We start from the raw sequence: 22,259 nt of genomic DNA on the forward strand, positions 1-22,259 counted from the left end.
ACCCGCCCCGAACACCGATTCGGGTGAAAATCCATCCCCAAAACCGAAATCCGCGGATACCCGAAACCCAACAGATTATCCAAAACCCGAAAAAAAGTTCACAAACCATGCGTTACTGCTTCACCGTGTGCGGTTGTGCGCTAACGGGCTGCGTGGTGAACCCCTGCTGGGCGCGCTGCTTGCTCTGTAGCTGCTGGACGCGACCCCGTGCAGGCTGCCTGCTTGCTTTGGGCCACGGGCCAGCTTCTGGCCTGTCCACTCCCGTGGGAGCTACCCTGGTCTGGCTGCCTTGGACTGGTCAGCTGCCTTGTTTGGCAGCTCGTGTTGCTTTCCGGAGCCCCGCGGTGGCCGTGGGTAAAGATAAGATCCGCCCCAACCCGAGATTTCGGGTTCTTTTTCTATCGGTATAGTTAACGCTCAGTTAACGTGAATGCTAAAAGGAAAAACGGAGCAATCTTTTGATGGTAAAAATCTGTAACTCAATCTTTGAATGATATTTTTCTAAACTTTGGATTTTTTAATGGTATACATCCAATTTTCTCCAAAAAATTTGTGCAAACATAATCAAATTTAAGTTATTTTTGAAATACTTATATTGATAAAGCAAGCCACAACAAAAAAAAGTGATATTTTACACAAATTTTTGAATAAAACGAGTGGTCAAATTTGAGGTTGAAAAAAGTCAAACGACATATAATTTAGAACGGAGGGAGTATTTTTTATTTTAGTGCTGTAGTAGTCTGCCACATTTAGCCGCAACATTTCTAGATGGTCAAAGCACTCAAACCTCGAGCAGAAGCAAACGGTTAGGCTAAAACTGGCAATTCTGCATTCGCAAAGGGACCAGGGCGCAAAAAGCAGAGAACGAAGTAAACCCAGTTTCATACCTTTACACTTTACTCCCTCTGACCGTTGCCCCCCTTGTCTCCGTTTCCTCATCGCCGCCGTCGCAACAGCCGCCCGCCGGCGACTATTCCTCCACCACCACCACCACCGATCCACCTCCCACCTCCTCCTCCGTAGCAAGCATCCGAAGACCTTGGATCTCACCGTGATCAGTTTCCGTTTTGCAAACATCAATGTTAGAACTTATAGAGCAAGCCCCACAAAAAAGGATATTTCACAATAAAACGAGTGGTCAAATTTGAGGTTGAAAAAGTCAAACGACATTAATTTAACGAGAGTATTTTTATTTTAGTGCTGTAGTAGTCTGCCACTTTAGCCGCAACATTTCTAGATGGTCAAGCACTCAAACCTCGAGCAGAAGCAAACGGTTAGGCTAAAACTGGCAATTCTGCATTCGCAAAGGGACCAGGGCGCAAAAAAGAGAACGAAGTAAACCCAGTTTCATACCTTTACTCCCTGACCGTTGCCCCCTTGTCTCCGTTTCCTCATCGCCGCCGTCGCACAGCCGCCCGCCGGCGACTATTTCCACCACCACCACCACCGAGTCACCTCCCACCTCCTCCTCCCAGGTAAGCAAAGCATCCGAAGACCTCGCCTCGCTCCCCCCGCCCGCTCCCTCCTCGCTCCTCCGGCTAGCACGTGCCGCCTCGGATCTGGATCCGACGTCGGCCGTGAGGGTTGGTCGGCGTGCGTGGTCGTGAAACCTTGGATCTCACCGTGATCAGTTTCCGTGTATTCCGCAGCGTCCCGGAGGGATGGAGAACGGTGGGATCGAGGAGGCGGACGACGCGCTGCCGGTGCCCACGCCGCTGAACGGGCGGCGATACCGGCCTGTCGGGTCGAGCGACCGCGCCGTCATCCAGATGACCTCCATGGAGCCGGGGTCATCCTCCGCCGCCTCCATCGAGGCCGTCGTGACGCCCCAGCCTCCGAGGTGATGCATACATTTGTGTGTTGCGCGAGCATTTGGTTGTGTCATGCGCTAGCGGATCGAACATGGATTGTACTGAGTAGAGAGCGTATTTCTGCGTGGAGCACTAGCATAGTTTCGGCAAATTAGTGCGTGCATTGTCTTGGACATGCGTTGTTTAGCAAAATGCGGTGTTTAAACTAGCAATCGCAGAGTATCAGTGAACTGTGGAGCGTACTCAATGGAGTGGGAGTATCGGAAGTTAAGATTTATGGGCTGCTCTGGGGTGTTAAGGAACACTGAAACTACTATTTTGGGCTTTGGGTTGCTCTTGGCTTTCTATTTTGAGCTGTGGGCACTACGAGCGAGGCTGTGAGATCCATGCCTGTCCTATCTGTTTTGGGGGCATCTGCAACTGCAATGCTACCATTATTGAAATCTGTAGTGTTTGACTGTTGCTGAAATTATTGTTTAGGTTCAAAATTGGGACCATTACTGGTTGCTGTTAAACATAGTGAGGTATTGTCATAATGCTGGCTTCTATTGGTACAATGCTTAGGTCGTTAGTGGTAGTTAATTCTAGCCATTTCTTTGTCCTATTATATTTTTGAAGTTTTAGTCATAGATCATGCCTTTATGTCAAGCCACGGTAAGCTTGTTGCTGTATATTTGAGTTTTGGGGTAGAGTGTTGGATGCCAGCTCTTAAGACTTGAAAAATAATACTGTGTTTTTCCTTCTGTCGATTTCAGCTTTTGTTGGTAGCCGCTTGGCATATACCCTCAACCTTGCATGCTCTGAATAATTCTGAAGAAATGGTTATCAGTTATCACTAGACATGTTCTTTTCGTTTTCTTATTTTCTTTTATATCTGTACATGCAGGCATTAAACCTGCTGGTGTCCCTCTTTTGCTGTTTGGATGTCCCACGGCACATAATCTAGATATAGTTTCAACAAAAAATGACATTTAAATGTGTCTTGTGAGAATAATAAATACAAGAGAATTTTGTAGAATGCAAGTTGTCCAGGTGCTATGTGTATGAACACACTCTTTTATGCGTGACAGGAACCTTAAACCTGATGCTAATCTAACTATCGATCCAAGCATGCGAGAAGGTTCTCCTGATGATCATGCTACATCCGGTGGATCTCAAGGGGATTCAAAGCTAGAGCTATTTGGTTTTGATTCTCTTGTAAATATATTGGGCCTCAAGAGGTACGATCAATCATTCTTTAGTCTTTAATGATTTTCGCTTAAACTAAATCTTGATGCATGTTTCTTTTATTACAAGCTGAAAGTTTTGATTAGTGTTTAACATCTGCACCCTGAAGATTGTTTGAACTGTTGATTCTATTTCATGATTTCATGGTATCAGCATCTGATTGAATCTGAACAGCATGACAGGAGAACAGATTCAGGCCCCTTCAAGTCCTAGGGATGGTGAGGATGTAGCAATTACCATTGGACGCCCCAAGGTTATATTACATTCGAACATTTTTCTGCCATCTGTTTGAAAGGTCATTGCTCTTATTTTGGACAATGATGAAAATTAGCAATTAGCAACACTAGTAATCATAGGGCATGTGTGATGTATACTTCGACATCTAATGTGAAGTTCAGGATGAGAAATTGTTTGCCTCATGTGATTATTCAATGTATTCAAGCACAAAGAGCTGGTTGATTGAAACATTTGAGTTTGTTTGGAATATCAGTTGGTTCATGCATGTCTGATCTTCAATGTTGTTGCCAATTGTTGCTTTATTTGTTATGTGTGTCTATTTATTTGTTTATTTGGACATATTGTACAAGTGACAACCTATATCACTGAACAGATTGCTCTTTTTGTTTGAACAGGAAACTGGACCTAAGTTCGGCACCATGATGGGTGTCTTTGTTCCATGCTTGCAGAATATCTTGGGAATCATTTATTATATCCGTTTTACCTGGTAAGGTATCATGCCAACTTACTTTTGTTGTTGCTGATCAATACATTGTTTCTGCAAAAAGTTAGTTTGCTCTGCTGGTCATACCCCTCAGTAGAACCAAATCAAAATAATATTGTAGAAAACTGTATATAAGTACCAGTACTTGCTTTGACTTATCAGAGTATTAATCCCTTTTTTTATCCTCTCCAACAATTCAGATAAGGTATAAGTGGTGTTTCATTGCGATGCTTGCCTCATACACTACTAAAAAACAAACCGATACTTCTCAGATAAACTTGACCAACTCTTCCCCTCCTTTTTGTAGGATTGTAGGTATGGCAGGTGTATGGCAATCGCTTGTTTTAGTTTCATTTTGTGGCGCTTGCACATTTTTAACTGGAATATCATTAAGTGCCATTGCAACTAATGGAGCAATGAAGGTATGTTGAGTATTCGCACTATCTGCCAATTCTTAAAATTGTGTTGTTCTGCCTTTTTTACTGTCTTCTTTGCTTCTCATACCATTTGTGGGATGTGGAGAAAATTCTCTTGTGTGTGTGTGTTTGGGGGGGGGGGGGGGCAACTTCAATCGTGATTCAGTGATGGGACAAAATACTTTGAGATCTCATTCAGATGCTTTAAGGTGCAACCAAAATAAACTAGCACTGAAAACTGTTTTGCATTTTGAATGATCCGTAGGGTGGTGGGCCATATTATCTTATAGGCCGTGCACTTGGTCCTGAAGTTGGAGTTAGTATTGGGCTATGCTTCTTCCTTGGGAATGCAGTTGCTGGATCCATGTAAGTATACACCATTACCGCCATTAATTGAGGTTGTTTTCACTTTTCTTCATGTTTCTGCTACTCCCTCCGTACTCTTTTATTTGACGTTGCTTAGCTCGAATTTGAGCTAACCAGCATCATATAAAACAGAACAGAGGGAGTATTAATGATGTTTGTGCATCCTTTCTGCACCTGCTGTATAGGAGGTATCATATGCCTCTTCTAGATGGCATGCAGTAGATATAATGTATTATTATAGTAAAAGAATAGTGAACTCTTGTTACGCCTCATATTGTTTCAAGTTTCAACATAGACGGAACCCAGCCTATGTTGTTATGACACATTGTAATGGAGGGTTTCAATTAGATGGTGAACCAATGTAAAAAAAAACACTCTTATGTAGATGAAACCCACCTGACATGGGAGATGGCAGTAATTAGACTTAAAGATTGGAATACACCCAAAGAACCATCTTTGGATAAGAGTGTAGGAATCAGCAATCCACATCTGTGAACCACCTAGGCTATCAGTTCCGTAATACTACTATGATAGCTACTACTACATCTTATACATTTTATTCTCCCTTTTGGCTTTTGTTGGGTTTCATCTCTAGCCTATCCAACTTGCTTAGGACTAACAGGCTATGTTGCTGTACCTTCTACTGGTCAACAATTGGATCAGCTCAACTGTCTGATAGATCCACACAAGTCTGCAGTCAGAGTAGTATGTCCAGTTGCAAGTGTCTGGATGGGAGATAGATGGGGAAACAATGCGAGTACAATTGTTATATTTTCTAATGCTCAATGGAACTTCAAATAATATAGATTTTTTGAATAATTTGCTACTTTTTTTGGGGTGCATTCATACATGAGTATCGCTCACCTCTGCATTGGAAACTTTTTTTTGAACCATCTCTGCATTGGAAACTTATTTGGTCTTTTTCAGGTATGTGCTTGGGGCTGTAGAAACTTTTCTCGATGCTGTTCCTTCTGCTGGACTTTTCCAAAGTAAGTTACAATTGATTTGAATCAGTATGCTTAGTTTGTGAATAGAATTGGTGATCTTACCTTTTTATATTTTCGAGTGTGGCTCATGTGCTTTAGGCCTTAGTTGCGAGTTGCGACAAAAATAGCATCTGTGTCAGCATGTTTGCAGTTTATGATGTGGTAGTCATGTAAACATTAGCACATTCTCCCTTGTGAAATATAAGGCAAGCATGTAATTTCAATGATCCTTTCTCTTGTTTAGCTTTTTTTGCATTTTCTCGCTTCAACATTTTTTAGTTAAATATCCATACATACCACTCTCTTCTTTCTAAGACATTAGCACATGTATGTTAATTTCCTGGTGTGCTGTACTCTTGATGTTATAAGCTCCTTAGTTGCTGTGTGTAGACAAGATGCGAATGCCTTGTTATGTACGTGCCATGTTTTACTACGTCTCAGACACTTGTCTTGTAACTAAGATGAACACATACAGGAATTAGCTCACCATTTTTCTCTGTTGATTGCATGCATGCAAGCAAATATGTTAATTGTTGGCATGTCTGTCATGGCAGTCGCAAAAGAGCCTATCTTGCAATCATGATCATGCCCTTCGTCATTGATCACTTATGACATGCAACAATATAAACAATGTTAGCTAATTAGTTTGATGGTGAGAAATAGGAGAGATGAAAGATATACTACTAATTAATTTACTTTAACTTTCTGCTTCTGATTTTTGTTGAACTAACTTGTACCTGTTTCAAAATGCAGAAAGTGTGACAGTTGTTAACAATACACTAGTAAATGGTACAGAAACTGCTGGTACATCTACTATTTCAACACCCAGCTTACACGATCTTCAAGTGTATGGTGTGATTGTAACCATACTGCTATGCTTTATTGTCTTTGGTGGTGTCAAAATCATCAACAAGGTTGCACCTGCTTTTTTAATACCAGTTCTATTTTCGCTACTGTGCATCTATCTTGGTGTCTTCATTGCACCAAGGCATAATGCTCCAAGTAAGTACCCTAGTTCTTGCCATTATGCTATGTTTTCATCACTGGGTGCTGAATTTTACTGTTGACTTCGTCATGTAGAGGGAATCACTGGGTTGAGTATAACCACATTTAAAGATAATTGGGGCTCAGATTATCAACGTACAAACAATGCTGGTGTTCCTGATCCAAGTGGATCAATATATTGGGATTTCAAGTAAGTTTTTACTGTCTCAAAATTGAACAGACTTCTTTTTCCATAGGGAAATTACAAGTAATTTCAGCATGCTCCCCTAGAGTTTGTATAACTTCACTAAACCCTATGAACTTTCAGTAATCTTGGCACTTGACCCTTGGCTTCAATGTTGCTGTTGATTTGTATTGTGGTAATCATTTGGAACCAATGTGTCATTGAAATTCCTCTAAAGCTGGACCAAGTATCCCCCAATTGCTTGCCTCACTGCCTATATGAGCCAGATGAGAAAGCCGCTGGGCTTGGATGCATTAAATGCTGGGGTCGGCCACATGGATGAACAGTGCTAAACAGTGATTTCCATTGATTTTGGCGAATTTCATCGGGGTCTGGCGACCCCGGTGGCTGCATGCAGCTCCGTCCCTGACTATTCATCATCCTATGCATCTCTCTACCTTTGCACCATTGCCCGCTGCATGGCCGCCTCATGTTATGATTGTGTGAGAGCTCAGCTCAGGCCTTAATGTGCGTTCTAAAAACTCGACCATGGGGGCAGACTCCCCCAGGGCTTTGTTCTAAGAAGGTGCCACACTTCGAACCCTAGTCGGAACGACCATTGCCCGCTGCATGGCCGCCTCAGGTTATGATTGTGAGAGAGCTCAGGTCTTAATGTGCATTCTAAAAACTCGACCATGGGGGAAGACTCCCCTAGGGCTTTGTTCTAAGAAGGTTCCATGCTTTGAACCTGTCGTGGTGTGCAAACCCACAGCCGGGTGGCAGAATGCACCCGCCTAAGCCCTGAGGGAGAATGAACTCGGGGGATAGCTAGGATTAGTCCAATCTAGATGCAAGAACACGATGAACACAGCAGGTTTAGAGTGGTTCGGGCCGCCGGAGCGTAATACCCTACGTCCACTGTGTGTTATATTGCTTGTGCTCTCAAGAGGTTGAGAACGGGATTGTTCGGAGTGAATCCGAGCTTGTGTTGTGTCTGCCTTCCCTTGGCCTGGCCTGGTTTCACGTACTCCTCCCTTTTATACCTCAAGGGAGGAGTGTATATAGCCGTTGGGTCCCCGACAGATGGGCCCAGCGATGTAGTATAAAATAACATATTGTACAGACATTATAGCGTTGCAGGCGACGGAGATCTCATTCCTGGATTTCCTTACTTTGGCCGTGGGAATCTTCCTGTCTTGTCGAAACGGCGCCAGGACGTAGCTTGCCGTAGCCTGCCGCGTAGCTAAACGGGCCGTGTAGCTTGCGGCGTAGGCGGTATGATGAAAGGGTGCCGTGTCGTCGTATCCATTTAATGCGGCAGACGGGCTCTGCGCGGATGCGGCTGCACTGTGTACCTCGGTAATATGCGGTCTACAGTGAGGCCTAACAAAAGCTGCCCCGCGTGCTGCGGCGGCAGAGCACGCCTCAACCACCCGCATTGAATGCGGTGGGTGGGCGAGTCTTCCAGCGGAAGACTCGCGCCAGCGCCTGCGCCTGCGGGACACGTGGCGCCCTCGGACGCCGCCCCGGCGGTATATTGGTTCTACGTGTGTGGGAGGTCCGGACGGACGTGGGGAGGTCCCGGACCCATATGGGGGGTCCGAGCCCTCGGCTGTTGGCGCGGAGCTTCCCTTCCTCAGGGACACGTGGCGTCACCGGACCCGTTCCCAGAGCGGGGAACGGGTCCGGGGCCGTTGGCCCGGTGAGGTAAGAGCCGGACCCCTGGGGCCCGGCTGCTCCGCCCCTTAGGGCGTAGTTATGGATGACTACGCGAGTCCTGCCTTGCTGCAGTAGGAGTGGGTATCCCTGCTACAGGGTACCGATAGTGGCCCCCGGGCCCACCTCGGGAAAGGCTACGAACCCGCAGGTGGGGCCACTACTGTGATCTAGCTCTGCATAATTTGAAGCCTCCAGCGTTAGACTGTGCGCGCTGCAGGTGTTTTGTCCGGCTTTGTCCATCCACTGGGTTCCCTACTGGCCCATCACGTCGCAACGGCTCACTAACTCAAGGCCCCCACGCACAGTGGTGCGCCTAGTCACGCGTACGCCGCTCGGTACTACTGCCGTCGGGGTAAAAGGAATTCTTTTCCGCCAGCGCGGTTCCCGAAAGGACTGACCCTGTCAGCGCTCGTACAGGCGCGTCGGTTCGGCTTCTGCCTCGCTCCGCGCGCGCGCGACGGTTCGAATCCCGCCATTTCACACCTTCGTTTGTTACCCACCTCTCCTGACAGGCAGGCCTGGCCCCCTTGTCATGGACTGGGCGGCTAACACCAGGCGTGAGCGTCGCTTGGCTTCCAGCGACGGTTCCGGGACGCACCGAATGGATCAGGCTTCATAAGAGGCTGAACCGCATGCCGCGGTTACTTTTCCGCATTCGCCTTCTTCCTTCCAATCTTTGCGCCCTTTTACCTTCGAGCCTGCTCGCCCCTTGCTCTTCTGCGCAGATTGTTCCTCGCCTCCACAGCAAGATGGCGTCTCTCGTTCGTCCCCGTCGTTTCCAAACCGAGGCGGAACTGAACATGGTGCGCCGCCTGCTTGGGTGGAGTCCACAGGAGACCGCTTGGGGAATTCGAGCAGGCTCGGTTCCTCTCGGCGATCTGCGTGCCGGGGAATTTGTGCTGTTTATTTCGCACATTTCCACCGGCGTGAGGCTGTCGATTTCTTCGTTTTTCCTGCTGCTGCTGGAGGATTTCGGCCTCCAGCTCCAGCATCTCACGCCCCACTCCATCCTACTGACGTCGATCTTCGTCCACCTATGCGAGATGTTCGTGGGGGTGCGGCCCTGCGTCATTCTCTTCCGCCACTTCTTCGTCCTGGTGAAGTCCGGGAAGAGCAAGGATAAAGTGGGGCCGTACTACTTCCAGACAAAGAGCGATCTGCAGACGCCCTACATCCCCGGGCTTACTGGCGGAAAGTGGGAGGATTGGCGCAAGGAATGGGTGATCGCCACCACCGAAGCCAATGAGCGCCTCGCCATGCCGATCGAGGGACCCGCCTCCGACCGCCAGTCCTGGAGCGCCAAGCCGTCCCTGCCGCCGGCGTTTGGCTCACCTCGCTGGCGGAGGGCGGCCTCACCTCGCTGCATGTGCTCGGGGACTACCTGAAGCGCCGGATCGCCCCTCTGAATCGGCGGCCGCGTCTTGCCTGGAGCTTCACCGGGCCCCAAGACTACAGCAGGACCCACCGCGGGGAGGACAGCGATCTGACCCAGGAAGGCCTGGAGGTCGTGGTGCGGGCGGTGACGGGGGAGATCTTCGTCCCGGAGCACCTGATCATTCCTCAGGGTGTCGTTCCTCTCTGCGAGGACTCAAGCCTGAGGATTGCGGTGCTGGCCATTCTGCCGCGCCAAACTGGGGGCAACCCGGACCGTGGGATCCGGATCCCCGGTGTGTCCGAGGAACAGGCCGTGTCGAGCGCCGCGGGGTCTGGCCCTTCTGCCAAGGGCAAGCAGGCCGTGGCTGGTAGCTCCGCCGCGAGCGGTCCCAGCCAGGCCCGAAGCAGCTCCGGCGCATCGCCAGAGGAGGTGAGCCGGCGCAGGTTGCACCGTAGCGACAGGGCCGCTGAGGAGCCCGCCGCAAAGCGTCAGAGGGCCGCTGAGGATGCGGGCCAGGGTAGCTCCCGGGCCCCCGGCTCACGCGGAACCCCTGGAGTAGCTGCGCCGCCACCACCGCCGACGGATCGTGCCTCTCCTCGGCGGCAGCAGTAGCAGGAGCAACAACAGCAACAACCTCCACCACCACCGCCACCACCAGGGCAGCAGCGGTCGCCCAGCCTCCGTGGACGCTGGAAGCCTGGCGGTTCGGGGTAAGTGTTCTTCCGTTCACTCCCTTTATTCCCGGTGCTTCGCTTTTTGCTGAAGAGCTTCTCTTCGTTCGCCAGGGTCTTTCGCCCAAGCAGCTCTTCCGCCGCCGCTGGCTCGTCAACGGGGGTCCAGGCGACCGGTGCCTCGGCGGCAACGGCGGAAGCGACGACGGATGTAGGAACCTCGGGTGCGGCGACCTCCGCTAACCCGATGGCGCCCAACGCGGCGGCGGCGGATGCGCTAGTGCCAGGCGCAGCAACGAACGACGCGGTGGTCCCCGAGGCCCCGGCTACGGCGGCAGACGCGCCGACACCGGGCTTGGCGACGGCAAGCACAGCGGCAGCGGACGCAGCAACGACGAGCACCTCGGTACCCGAGGGCCCAACGTCTGTGCCAGATGTCCCCACCCCCAGCTCCCAACCTGCAGCAGAGGAAGAGCTAGAGGTGGTCTCTGGTAGGCGGCTTTTGCAGGGTCTCCCAGAGGAGGATGTGTATCCCCTCCCCCGGGTGCTGGTCCGGGTCCGGCGGACGATAGAAGAGGCGACTTCTACCGCCGAGGCAGCATTCCGGCGGGAGTGGGCAGCTCTAGAGAGCGAGCGTCAGCGTCTCGGCGACTGGCACATCCGCCTGGAGGAGCACACGAAGGCCGAAGCCTCCTGTGCTGCCACCGCCCGGTCCGAGCTTGAGGCCGACCTTGAGTCCTACAGGAAAGGGTTCCGGAAGGTGTTCGACTGGGAGCTCGCGGCGGCGTGACGGGAGAAAGCCCTGGAGCTGCGGGAGGAGGCTATTGCCAAGGAGGAGGCCAGCCTTGCGGCCCAGCGATCCGAGCTCGAGTCTCGCAGCCAGGGACTCGAGGTCCGCAAGTAGGAGCTCGACAAACTCTCTGAGTCCCTGCATCGATGGCGCCAGGAGCTGCAGGAGACCGCCAGCCAGCAGGCTGTTGCCGAGATGGACCTCGAGGAGGAGAGGAAGTCCCTTGCACGGCGGGAATCCCTCACCACCAGCATGGAGCAGGCCCTTGCGCGCCAGTGCGGGTCTCTTAAGACCCTGAAGGAGTCAGCGGCGCGGAAGGAGGCCTCGCTCCAGGAGAAGACCCGCCAGCTGGAGGCGGCTCAGGCGGCACTGGATGCCCAGGTGCAGGAGGCGGTCCAGGAGGCAGCCCGGAAGCTGCAGGAGGACCAGCGCATGGGGGCTCAGCGAATCATAGATTGGGCGGGCGAAGCAAGCTCAGATCTGGTGCCACTTGAAATGAGTCCAATCTAAGTGGCGGAGCCGCCAGCTTCAATTGTTGACGCCTTCCCGGTGCTGGACTCTGCTTCAGAGAGACTCCGGCGCCTGGAGCAGGTCCTCGTTGGCCACCTTGAAGCCGAAGGCCGTGAGCTGTGCCGGATGGTGGCGGAGTACATTTTGACTTGCCTCCGGAGCCACGATCCTGCCATCTCGCTAGCCCCCGTCGTCGATGGTCCAGTGGCGGAGACGGAAGCCTCGGCTCGGGAAAGCGTGCGGGAGGTCGTCGACTTTGTAGCTGTTTATTTCAAGCGGGAGCCTGCAGATTCCTGAGCTGGACCATCACCTTAGTAGAACTTTTGTTTTTTTGTGTTATGCAAAAACATTGTACTTGTTGAAATTTTAATAGAAGAAATTTCAACTTAGCTGTTTGTCAGTTGCTCTGCTTTGCGGTATGCAGCACCCCGGCACCCTGGCCCCCTGTTAGATTGGTTCAGTTGTTAAAACCTATCTGACATCCGAGCCGAGAAGACGCTCCGGACCCCCCTATGAGGTTGAACAAGTGTTCTTGGGCATAGGTGTAGCACAGATTGCAAGTCAAACGAGCGACTTATTCCCTGAATAGTAGAAAAAAAACTACAGAGTGGAAAATCAAACTCGCTGGGATGGTAGTAATGATACTGCAACTTAGCTGTTTGACGCATGCAGAATCGATCCTTGGTATCTGGGCTCAAAGCGAACGCTCCGGGCCCCCTGGGAGACAGGCTCAGTTGTTTGAGTCTGTCTACCACCGAGACTGGACCTCGATCTGCATGAAGGCTTAAAGTGGATGCCAGGGCCCCCTGGTAGATAGGCTCAATGGTTTGAGGCTAGCTACCACCAGTCAAGGCTTAACCTACATATCTCTCAAAGTCAAAGCTTAGTAGCAGGCCCGCGGGACCTATTCTGGACCGGCCCCCAAGCTAGTATGAGGTCTGGAGCTCCGGATACGCAGGTCCAGGCAGCACGATGCTTGTTACAGAGTGGTAGAGTGTGTAGGCTTAGGGTACGGAACCAGGCTAAGCCGCTACACAAGGCTCCGGACCACTCTAGGAAACAAGTGGTGTAGGACTTAGGAAGCCAACCCTTGAGCTATAACGAGGTCCGAGCCCCTAATTACCCAGCTCCGGGTACTAGAGCACTCGTTACAGGGTGGTGGAGCGTGTAGGTTTTGGGCACGGAACCGGCTAAGCGGCTACACAGGACTCTGGACCACCTCAGGAAACAAGCACCCCCTCTCCAGAGCAGGTCCCTAGGGGTCCAAACCCCTTTCCCAGCAGCAAGGGGGTTCGGACCTGTACGGCAGTCCGGCAAACAGATCTTAGCTGTAGCGACAAGAGTGGAAGTCCGCGCTGGGGTTAGAAAGGGAATAGCTCGAGAATCGAAATGCGAAATAAAATTTTGACACAGACAGAACTGGGAGCAAATCTTTCCTTTGCAACTTGATATACATGGCTTGCGCGATGGATGCCAGAGGCCGAGTTTATGAGGGCGGACCTCTACCGCTCTGGGCCGCGCGTTAATGGTAGCCGATGGTGCGATGGATGCCAGAGGCCGGGTTTACGAGGACGGACCCCCACCGCTCTGGACTGCACGCTGATCCTATCTTATTACAATGGAAAAATTCATTTCCTGCTCTGTCTAAGCGTAAAACTTACGCAGATGCTCTATGTTTCATGGGTTGGGTAGCGGCACCCCTTCTTCTGTGGCAAGGCGAACGCATCCGTGCCGGCATATTTCTATAACCTTGAAGGGACCCTCCCAGCTGGGGGGAGTTTGTGGAGCCCTGCTCGGTTCAGGATCTGCCTTAGGACGAGGTCCCCTGCCCGGAGCTCCCTACTGTGCACGAACCGTTGATGATAACACCTGAGCGCCTGGTTGTAGCGTGCATTTCGGATTGCTGCTCGCCACCTTCGTTCGTCAACGAAGTCCACATTGTCACGCCGCAGTTGTTCCTGCATGGATTCGTCAAAAGTCTGGACCCGTGGTGAGCCCAGGTGAATTTCCGGGGAAAGGCATGCTTCAGCCCCGTAGACCAGGAAGAGTGGGGTCTTCCCGGTGGCTCGGCTGGGTGTGGTCTGGTTGCCTTATAGCACGCACGGAAGCTCATCAACCCATTTTGCACTATGTTTCTTCAAGCAGTTATAGGTGCGGGTCTTGAGTCCCCTAAGGACCTCTGCATTCGCTCTCTCGACCTGTCCATTGCTGCGGGGATGTGCCACGGACGCAAAGCATAGCTGGATGCCGATGTCCTCGCTGTACTCTTGGAAGAGTCTGCTTTTGAATTGGGTCCCGTTGTCCGCGATGATGCGGCTTGGGACGCCAAATCTGCACACAATGGACTTGAGGAATACGACTGCTGATTTTTTTGGTAATGTTCACCACAGGGGTAACCTCCGGCCATTTTGTGAATTTGTCAATGGCGACGTAGAGCAACCGGTACCCGCCGACGGCTCGGGGGAACGGCCCCAGGATATCCACGCCCCATACGGCAAATGACCATGAGGGCGGGATCATTTGAAGAGTTTGAGCCGGTGTGTGTATTTGCTTTGCAGAGAACTGGCATGCTTTGCAGGACCTTACCAGCTCAGCTGCATCTTGAAGTACTGTCGGCCAGTAGAAGCCATACCGAAAGGCCTTACCAACAAGCGTGCGAGATGAGGAATGACTTCTACACTCGCATCAATGGATCTCCGCGAGCAACTCGCGGCCCTCTTCCTGGGAAATGCTGCACCGCATGAGGATACCATTGGCGCCACGGCGGTAGAGATCCCCTTCTACCACCGCGTAGCGTTTAGCCAATCGTAATATGCGCTCAGCAGACACATCGTCATCAGGAAGTATATTGTCTTTTAGGTAGTCCCGGATCTCGGAGATCCATGCATCGGGACCTCCCTGAGTAGGTGGGAGTGGCTCAATGAGGTCTCCAGGGTCCTCAACAGCGCACACAACCCTGGCCGGGCACAACGGATGGAATGCCGCCGGAACCGCTAGCTTCGAGGTGCTAGCTTGATCCCCTTCACCCAGTTCGGCAGGCTGGGCGGTAGGTCTCAGCAACCGTCTTTCGAAGACGCCCTCGGGCACGGGTGCCCATGTAGATGCTTTCACGGAGAGATCATCTGCTGCTGAGTTGAATTCGCGGGGAACATGTTGCACTTCCAAGGCGTCGAAGTCCTTCTCGAGCTTCCTCACGTGAATGAGGTATACCGCGAGCTGGGGATTGTTGCAGCTGCAATTCCCCTAGACCTGCTTGATGATCAGCTGAGAATCTCCCTTCACCAGGAGCTGCCGGACCCCCAGAGATACGGCTTCTGTCAGGCTAAAGATCAAAGCTTCGTCCTCTGCCATGTTGTTGGTGGCCTTGAACTCAAGGTGCACCATGTAATTAAGCTGATCTCCGTTTGGGTCGATGAGGACCACACCAGCTCCAGCCCACCGCTTGCGGATGGATCCGTCGAAGAAGAGTGTCCAGTGGGGCTCGGTGAAGACTGGTGTCCTGACTTCTAGCTCCGGGGGTCCGGCGTTGAGGTCCGGACCCCCAGAATTGCTTGAGGAAGGGGTCCATTCTGCTATGAAATCAGCCAGGATTTGGCGTTTGACTGCATGGTGGGGCTGGAAGTTCAGCTGGAACTCAGCCAACTCTGCTGCCCACTTGGCGATGTTGCCCGTGGCGTTTGAGTTGTGCAGGATCGCTCTCAGCGGATAAGAGGTCACTACGACAACTCTGTGTGCCTGAAAATAGTGGCGCAGTTTTCTGGACGCAATAAGTATGTCATAGATAAGTTTATGCGTCTCAAGATACCTGGCATTTGCCTCGTGGAGGATTTCGCTGACATAGTAGACTGGCTTCTGGATGGTCCGGACCCTGGCCACCGGGTCTGGCTCGCCTTTGTCCACCACGTAAGGTCTTTGGGTCCCCAGCAGTTCTGGGTTCCCACTGGGTCGAGGCTCCTCCGGACCCCCTTGTCCGGGGTTCGGACCTTCAGACAGAGGAGTAGCTGCCGGACCCCCATGTCCGTGGTCCGGCTCACCATCCTTGGCCGGGGGGACCCTGGTGTCCCCCTGGCGAGCTTGCTCCGTCCTCTCGGCCACTAGCACCATGCTGACCGCCTCTGCAGACGCAGCAAGATACAAAAACAGCGTCTCACCTGGCTCTAGAGCCACCAATACTGGCAGTGAGGTGAGGTGCTGCTTCAGTTCCTGGAAGGCTTGAGCACACTGTTACCACCATAGTGCTGAGTGTCAATGTGGGCTGAGTTGGAGCAGATATTCTGTTCTTTACTGTTAATAAGGAAAATACTCGACTCGATCTTAGGTGATTTTCTGCAAGACGTATAAAATAATTGGGTCATGTGTTTCTTCTCACAATTTTTTTTATGTTCTTCTGTTGCAATGTGGGTCTGTAGATTTGTTAGAGTTTCCAAAGCACATGATGTTTAGAATTATCTGAGTAATTGTAATCTATCCAACAAAAATAGGTTGAACTGATGGGATCATTTGGCATGGACATTGAATTCCTTAAAAGGGACCACATGATAAATACATGCTAACATGGTTTGTCCTGTTCCTGATGGCACATTTGTAGGAAACATAACTCGTCAAAGTGATACTAGTTGGTAATAACTCCAAATTCTAATAGGTTAAGCAGGACTTCAGGATTGCTTGTTATCAGAAAGAAGCTCACCACGGTTCATGTCCCCTTATTTAATAATTCCATCTGCCCTATATTCACAACTAGATGACAACTGTGACAAGGTTTGCCTAAGTGAACCTTTGGTGCATTTTGACTGTGTTTTACATATTTCCTTGTGTATGTGAAAATTCATTTGTAACGGGTCTGACAAACTAAAACTGCTAGTGCAGATGTAAACCAATCTCTGTTGTTCATCTTCATGCAGTGACACAGTTCTCCTACGTGTTTGAGTTTTTTTTAATCATCTTGGTAACCTTTTATTTTGTGTTTCAGTGCTTTGGTGGGTCTCTTTTTCCCAGCAGTCACTGGAATTATGGCTGGCTCAAACCGATCTGCCTCACTGAAAGATACACAACGTTCAATACCAATCGGCACATTATCTGCAACTCTTACAACAACTGCTATGTACCTGTTTTCTGTGCTTCTATTTGGAGCCTTGGCCACAAGGGAGGAGCTTCTAACTGATAGGTATCTGCTTTTTAGTACTACATACTAGTTCTTCTCCAGTTGCTGATAATGTGTTTTTTTAAGGGGTTTGATAAATTTGGCCCTGTAGTTCATGATGCTATCAGAGCATAAATATATTTCTTAGTTATTTCATCAAGTTCAAGTCAATGGGAATTTGTGGCCAAAAAGGATAATTATGGTCATGTTGCGTAATTCTTGTGACAATATAGAAAAAGGACATAAGGGCTTACTTGCAGCCATCACTTGTGTCGGGTATCAATATTAGGGATACCCGGAGAGTGGGATTAGCGAATAAGCGGCTTGTCTCGTAAAGGTGCTTTGGTCCTGACCAAGGCACTTTACTCCCTTGGAAGGAATCCGTCTCACCCGACTAAAGGTAGGGGCTCCGCCTCGCCCGACCAGAGGAGGAGGCTTCGCCTCGCCCGACCAGTCCCCTGCTGAAGGGAGCGCGCCCGACCGAGAGACGGGCCCACCACGACTCGCATCGCATGGAGGCTGACAAGCGGCGTGGGTTGACAGACGACGAGACGTGCCCTGACGCAGCGAATAGTGGCGCGCGCCCCCATCATAGCCTACGACGTAGTAGGCGCAGAGTAGGGGCGTGCCGCCGTGCAACAAGGACGACTCCACGTCCACCGCCTCGCGAACCGCGCGACGGGACGAGTCCGCCCGTGGATGAGGAGGACGGCGACAATGGGCCCACAGGGGGCCACGGCGGGATTGACTCTCTCTCTCTCTCTCTCTCTACTGTACGCCGTGCCCTCCCTTGACGTATAAAAGGGAGGAGACGCCCCCGCCGGGGGAGCTCTCTCTAAGATTTTTCTCCACACATGCACAAGAACACACCTCACTGGCCTGGACATCGTGACCCAACCAGAGCTCCTGCGCTGTCCCGACCAGATGCTAGATCAACACAATAACTCCCACACTAGAGACTTGGGACGCCGGTCCCTCTCTCGCCCGTTTGTATCCCCATACTGCAAGCTAATGCATGATACACGGGCTGCGGTGAACTGGAAATAGGGTATTACGCTTTCGAGCGGCCCGAACCAGTATAATCCTTGTGTCTTCGTGCATACCATCCGTCCCTAAACGCGCAATCCACGAGAATCACTAGCCGGTGGTTAAAAACACCGACAACTTGCTTTTGGCTGTATGTGTTTTGTACAGAAGTGTTTTTAGTTAGTGAATTGTTCAAGTATGGTTACTGTTACATAAACCTGTTTAGGGTGCTTTACATCAGAATGCTTTACAAGTACCATTGTTTGTCTAGAACTAAGGCAGCGTTTAGTTCTCAATTTTGTTTGCACATTAGCTGTCAAATCAAGCTTTCAAACACATGCATGGAGCATTAAATGTAGTTGGAAAAAATAACTAATTACACAGTTTAACTGATTCATACGAGATGAATCTAATGATGTTAATTAATCCATGATTGGACATTAATTGTCAAGTAACAACGAAATGTGCTACAGTACCCAAACCCAAACTTTTTCACCAACTAAACACCCCCTAATATAAACAAATGCCAGCAAATGCTATTGGCTTCTATACCTTTTATGATCAACTATCTTGTTCTGTAAGTCTTGAATATTTTTTTTCCTTATTAACTATTGTCTTGGATCTACATTCTAGCAGCATCGCTGTAGTACTGTAAGGCACTCCAGCTGTTACACAGTTTCTTGTTGCTTGCACAATCAGCTCATAAATACCCTTAACACTTGCAGGCTTCTTACTGCTACAGTGGCTTGGCCTGCTCCTGCAGTGATTTACATTGGTATTATTCTGTCCACTTTAGGTGCAGCTCTTCAGAGTCTGACAGGGGCTCCAAGGTTACTTGCAGCAATAGCGAACGATGATATTCTTCCAGTTCTTAATTACTTCAAAGTTTCTGAGGGATCTGAACCCCATGCAGCCACTTTATTCACAGCATTCATCTGTGTTTGCTGTGTGGTTATTGGAAACTTGGATCTAATTACACCCACTATCACAATGTTTTTTCTTCTGTGCTATGCTGGTGTGAACCTGTCATGTTTTTTGCTTGACCTCCTTGATGCTCCTAGTTGGCGCCCTCGATGGAAATTTCACCATTGGAGCCTTTCACTTGTTGGTGCATTGCTTTGTGTTGGTATGGCTCATAATTCTTTTATCATTTATTTTGTTTTATGATGATTCAGCACAAACTGTTGTAATACTCGAGTTATAGCATTAGTTTGATTCAAGACTTCATTCACTTTTATTGTTTTGAATCCAACCTTCTCTTCACCGGTACATGAGTATCGCTTATTGTGTTTTACACTAGCGCACATCTAACTAAAACACGCCGATAACTGTATTATAAAAATTATAATTATGATTGCTTACATGGATCTTTCTCTCAATTTTCAGTGATCATGTTTCTGATCTCATGGTCTTTCACTGTTGTCTCCCTTGCCCTTGCAAGCCTCATCTATTACTATGTGAGCATAAAAGGGAAGGCTGGAGACTGGGGGGATGGGTTCAAGAGTGCATACTTTCAGTTGGCGCTCCGAAGTCTCAGGTCACTTGGAGGTATGCTTGATTACAGCTTTGCCAATACATAATCATACTTTGCATTTTTGTAACTTTTGGTCCTTTCCGCAGCAAACCAAGTCCATCCTAAGAATTGGTACCCCATTCCTTTGATATTCTGCCGTCCATGGGGTAAACTTCCGGAAAATGTTCCTTGTCATCCGAAACTTGCAGATTTTGCTAATTGTATGAAGAAGAAGGGCCGTGGTATGTCAATTTTTGTCTCAATAATGGATGGTGATTATCATGAACTGGCAGAGGATGCCAAGACTGCATGCCGTCAACTGGATGCTTACATTGACTACAAACGCTGTGAGGGTGTTGCGGAGATCATTGTGGCTCCCACTATGTCTGATGGTTTCCGTAGCATTGTGCAGACCATGGGCCTAGGAAACTTGAAGCCAAACATTGTTGTGATGCGGTACCCTGAGATCTGGCGACGTGAGAATTTGACACAGATACCGTCAACCTTTGTCAGCATAATAAATGATTGCATTATTGCTAACAAGGCAGTAGTCATTGTGAAGGGGCTCGATGAGTGGCCTAATGAGTACCAGCGACAGTACGGGACTATTGACCTTTACTGGATTGTAAGAGATGGAGGATTGATGCTTCTTCTGTCACAGCTCCTGCTCACAAAGGAGAGCTTTGAGAGCTGTAAGATCCAAGTCTTCTGCATATCCGAAGAGGACACTGATGCAGAGGAGCTGAAGGCGGATGTCAAAAAGTTCTTGTATGATCTTAGGATGCAAGCTGAGGTCATCGTTGTGACTATGAAATCATGGGAATCACACATGGAGAGCAGCAGCACTGGCGCTCAGCAGGATGACTCCCATGAGGCTTACACAAGCGCACAGCAAAGGATCAGGACGTACCTTGATGAGATGAAGGAAACTGCACAAAGAGAAAGGCAGCCGCTAATGGAGAATGGGAGGCAAGTCGTTGTGAATGAGCAGAAGGTTGACAAGTTCCTGTACACAATGTTGAAGTTGAACTCCACGATACTCAGGTACTCCAGAATGGCAGCCGTGGTGCTTGTGAGCTTGCCCCCACCACCACTAAATCATCCTTCGTATTTCTACATGGAGTACATGGATTTACTTGTAGAGAATGTCCCACGCATGTTAATAGTTAGGGGATACACAAGAGATGTTGTCACATTTTTCACATAATTAGATATACACTTGGAGATTCTAGTACCATTTGGTGGTTGTGCTGTTGTAGCAGACTGGATACACAAGATTCAAGTGCAGATTCTACTACTGAAATCACAAGCCCTCACCTTGAGGGCTACCATCAGATGAGATGTTAGCTGTTCAGAGCTGTTGTTCGCTTACTGGGTTTGTGAACTACTGAACTCCAGTGTCTTCATTCTTTTCTGGACTCGAAAGATCCACATAGCGAGCTTTGATTCTTACAAATTTTGTAGCTATATTCATACAAACACTCTCCATCTAGTAACATACTACTTACATGTTGGCTAGACGATAGAAATGCAAACCCTTCTCACTGAAACATTTGTGTTGGGTATTTTCTTTGCATCATTTGTATACTTCTGTGAGACTGATGTACCAGTTGTTGAAATGGGCAAACCTGCGATAGAAATTCGCAAATGAATTTTGCACGTGTTGTCTCGACTGTTTAGTGTTTATGATACTAAATTCATGCCTAAGCATTGCTCAATGAGCTGTATTACTTATTTTATCGGTTCAATTTTTTATATATTGAACCATCTTTCTCCCTACTATTTTTTACTGGGGTAATTTCCAATATATTGGAACTATTTTTCTTTCTAATAAGTTTTGTTGAATCTGATGGTGTGCTTGTAATTATCAGGCAATGAAATTAGTTATCATGATTACCATATACTTTTAGGGGTGGTAAAGAATCTTAGAATTTGGTCTGGAGAATTTAAGGGTTGGGTCTTAAAAGGGCCGGATTCTAATCGTATATAATTTTGAGCTAAAACTTTTACAGCTGATTTGCTAGGTTTACTGATGGGGAACATATTTGGTGGAAAACACAACCTTCGTGAAAACCCGTGCCAACCACGACAAAAAAGTCATAAATTCACAAAAAAATAACACATGTAGATAATATGATGATACATAATTATGTAAAATATCTTGTCCAAACTTGACTTTGTTTGTGAGATGCGAGTTTGGACAGAATATTTTACAATGTTGTGTATCATTATATCATCTACATGTGTTATTTTTTTGGTGAATTTAGACGATTTTTTTGCCGTGGTTTGCACGGGGTTTCACGAAGATCGTGATTTATACCAGATATGTTCCCTTGCTGATTAACTAGCCGTAAAAAATATCTCTTTGCCTAGAAACACCCTTCAATCAGTGTAATTTGCCCCAAGGCACTAAAGCCTATTATTTATTGAAAAAAGTGTATTTTTATCCATGAAGTATTACAAAAGTGTAACAATCATCCCTTATATTTTATTTTGTGCAAATCAACTCCTTAACTAACTAATTAAACTGGTGCATTTATCATCTCACCTTAGTTTAACAATAGTTTAACAATAGCTTAGTGCAATCTAATAATGGTTTATACCACGCAATCATTTGACTAATCTCAGCTTAGCAATATAATATGCTGAGTTGAAGATATAATATCTAAAAATCAGTAAATCCTCTAAATTAGGTACCCATAAAAATTTTATTCGAAAAATTAACTTACCAGATTCACATCGAATTATTATAGTGATTGGCTTAACATTAGTGGCTAGGACACGATTAGTAAGATAATTACAAGCCTATAAACCAATCCA

At 48.6% G+C, this 22,259-nt stretch overlaps 1 protein-coding gene across 2 annotated transcripts; it reads left to right on the forward strand.

Annotated features, from left to right (window-relative positions):
- Positions 1-1,331: 1,331 nt before the first annotated feature.
- Positions 1,332-21,109, forward strand: LOC120665773 (cation-chloride cotransporter 1). 2 transcript variants are annotated; one of them, XM_039945446.1, is made up of 14 exons: positions 1,332-1,475; positions 1,650-1,840; positions 2,882-3,031; positions 3,213-3,291; positions 3,671-3,762; positions 4,067-4,181; positions 4,441-4,541; positions 5,469-5,530; positions 6,281-6,529; positions 6,608-6,722; positions 16,730-16,924; positions 18,652-19,052; positions 19,313-19,474; positions 19,547-21,109. In XM_039945446.1, exons 2-14 carry the CDS (start codon positions 1,662-1,664, stop codon positions 20,644-20,646), a joined length of 3,000 nt encoding a protein of 999 aa, XP_039801380.1. In that variant the 5' UTR covers positions 1,332-1,475; positions 1,650-1,661; the 3' UTR covers positions 20,647-21,109. The 2 variants fall into 2 exon arrangements, with proteins under 2 accessions (XP_039801380.1, XP_039801381.1); XM_039945447.1 differs by lacking the exon at positions 1,332-1,475 and having other exon boundaries at positions 3,221-3,291.
- The last annotated feature ends 1,150 nt before the right edge of the window (positions 21,110-22,259 follow it).

This window comes from Panicum virgatum, chromosome 3N (assembly GCF_016808335.1).
Source record: "Panicum virgatum strain AP13 chromosome 3N, P.virgatum_v5, whole genome shotgun sequence".
Classification (NCBI taxonomy): domain Eukaryota; kingdom Viridiplantae; phylum Streptophyta; class Magnoliopsida; order Poales; family Poaceae; genus Panicum; species Panicum virgatum.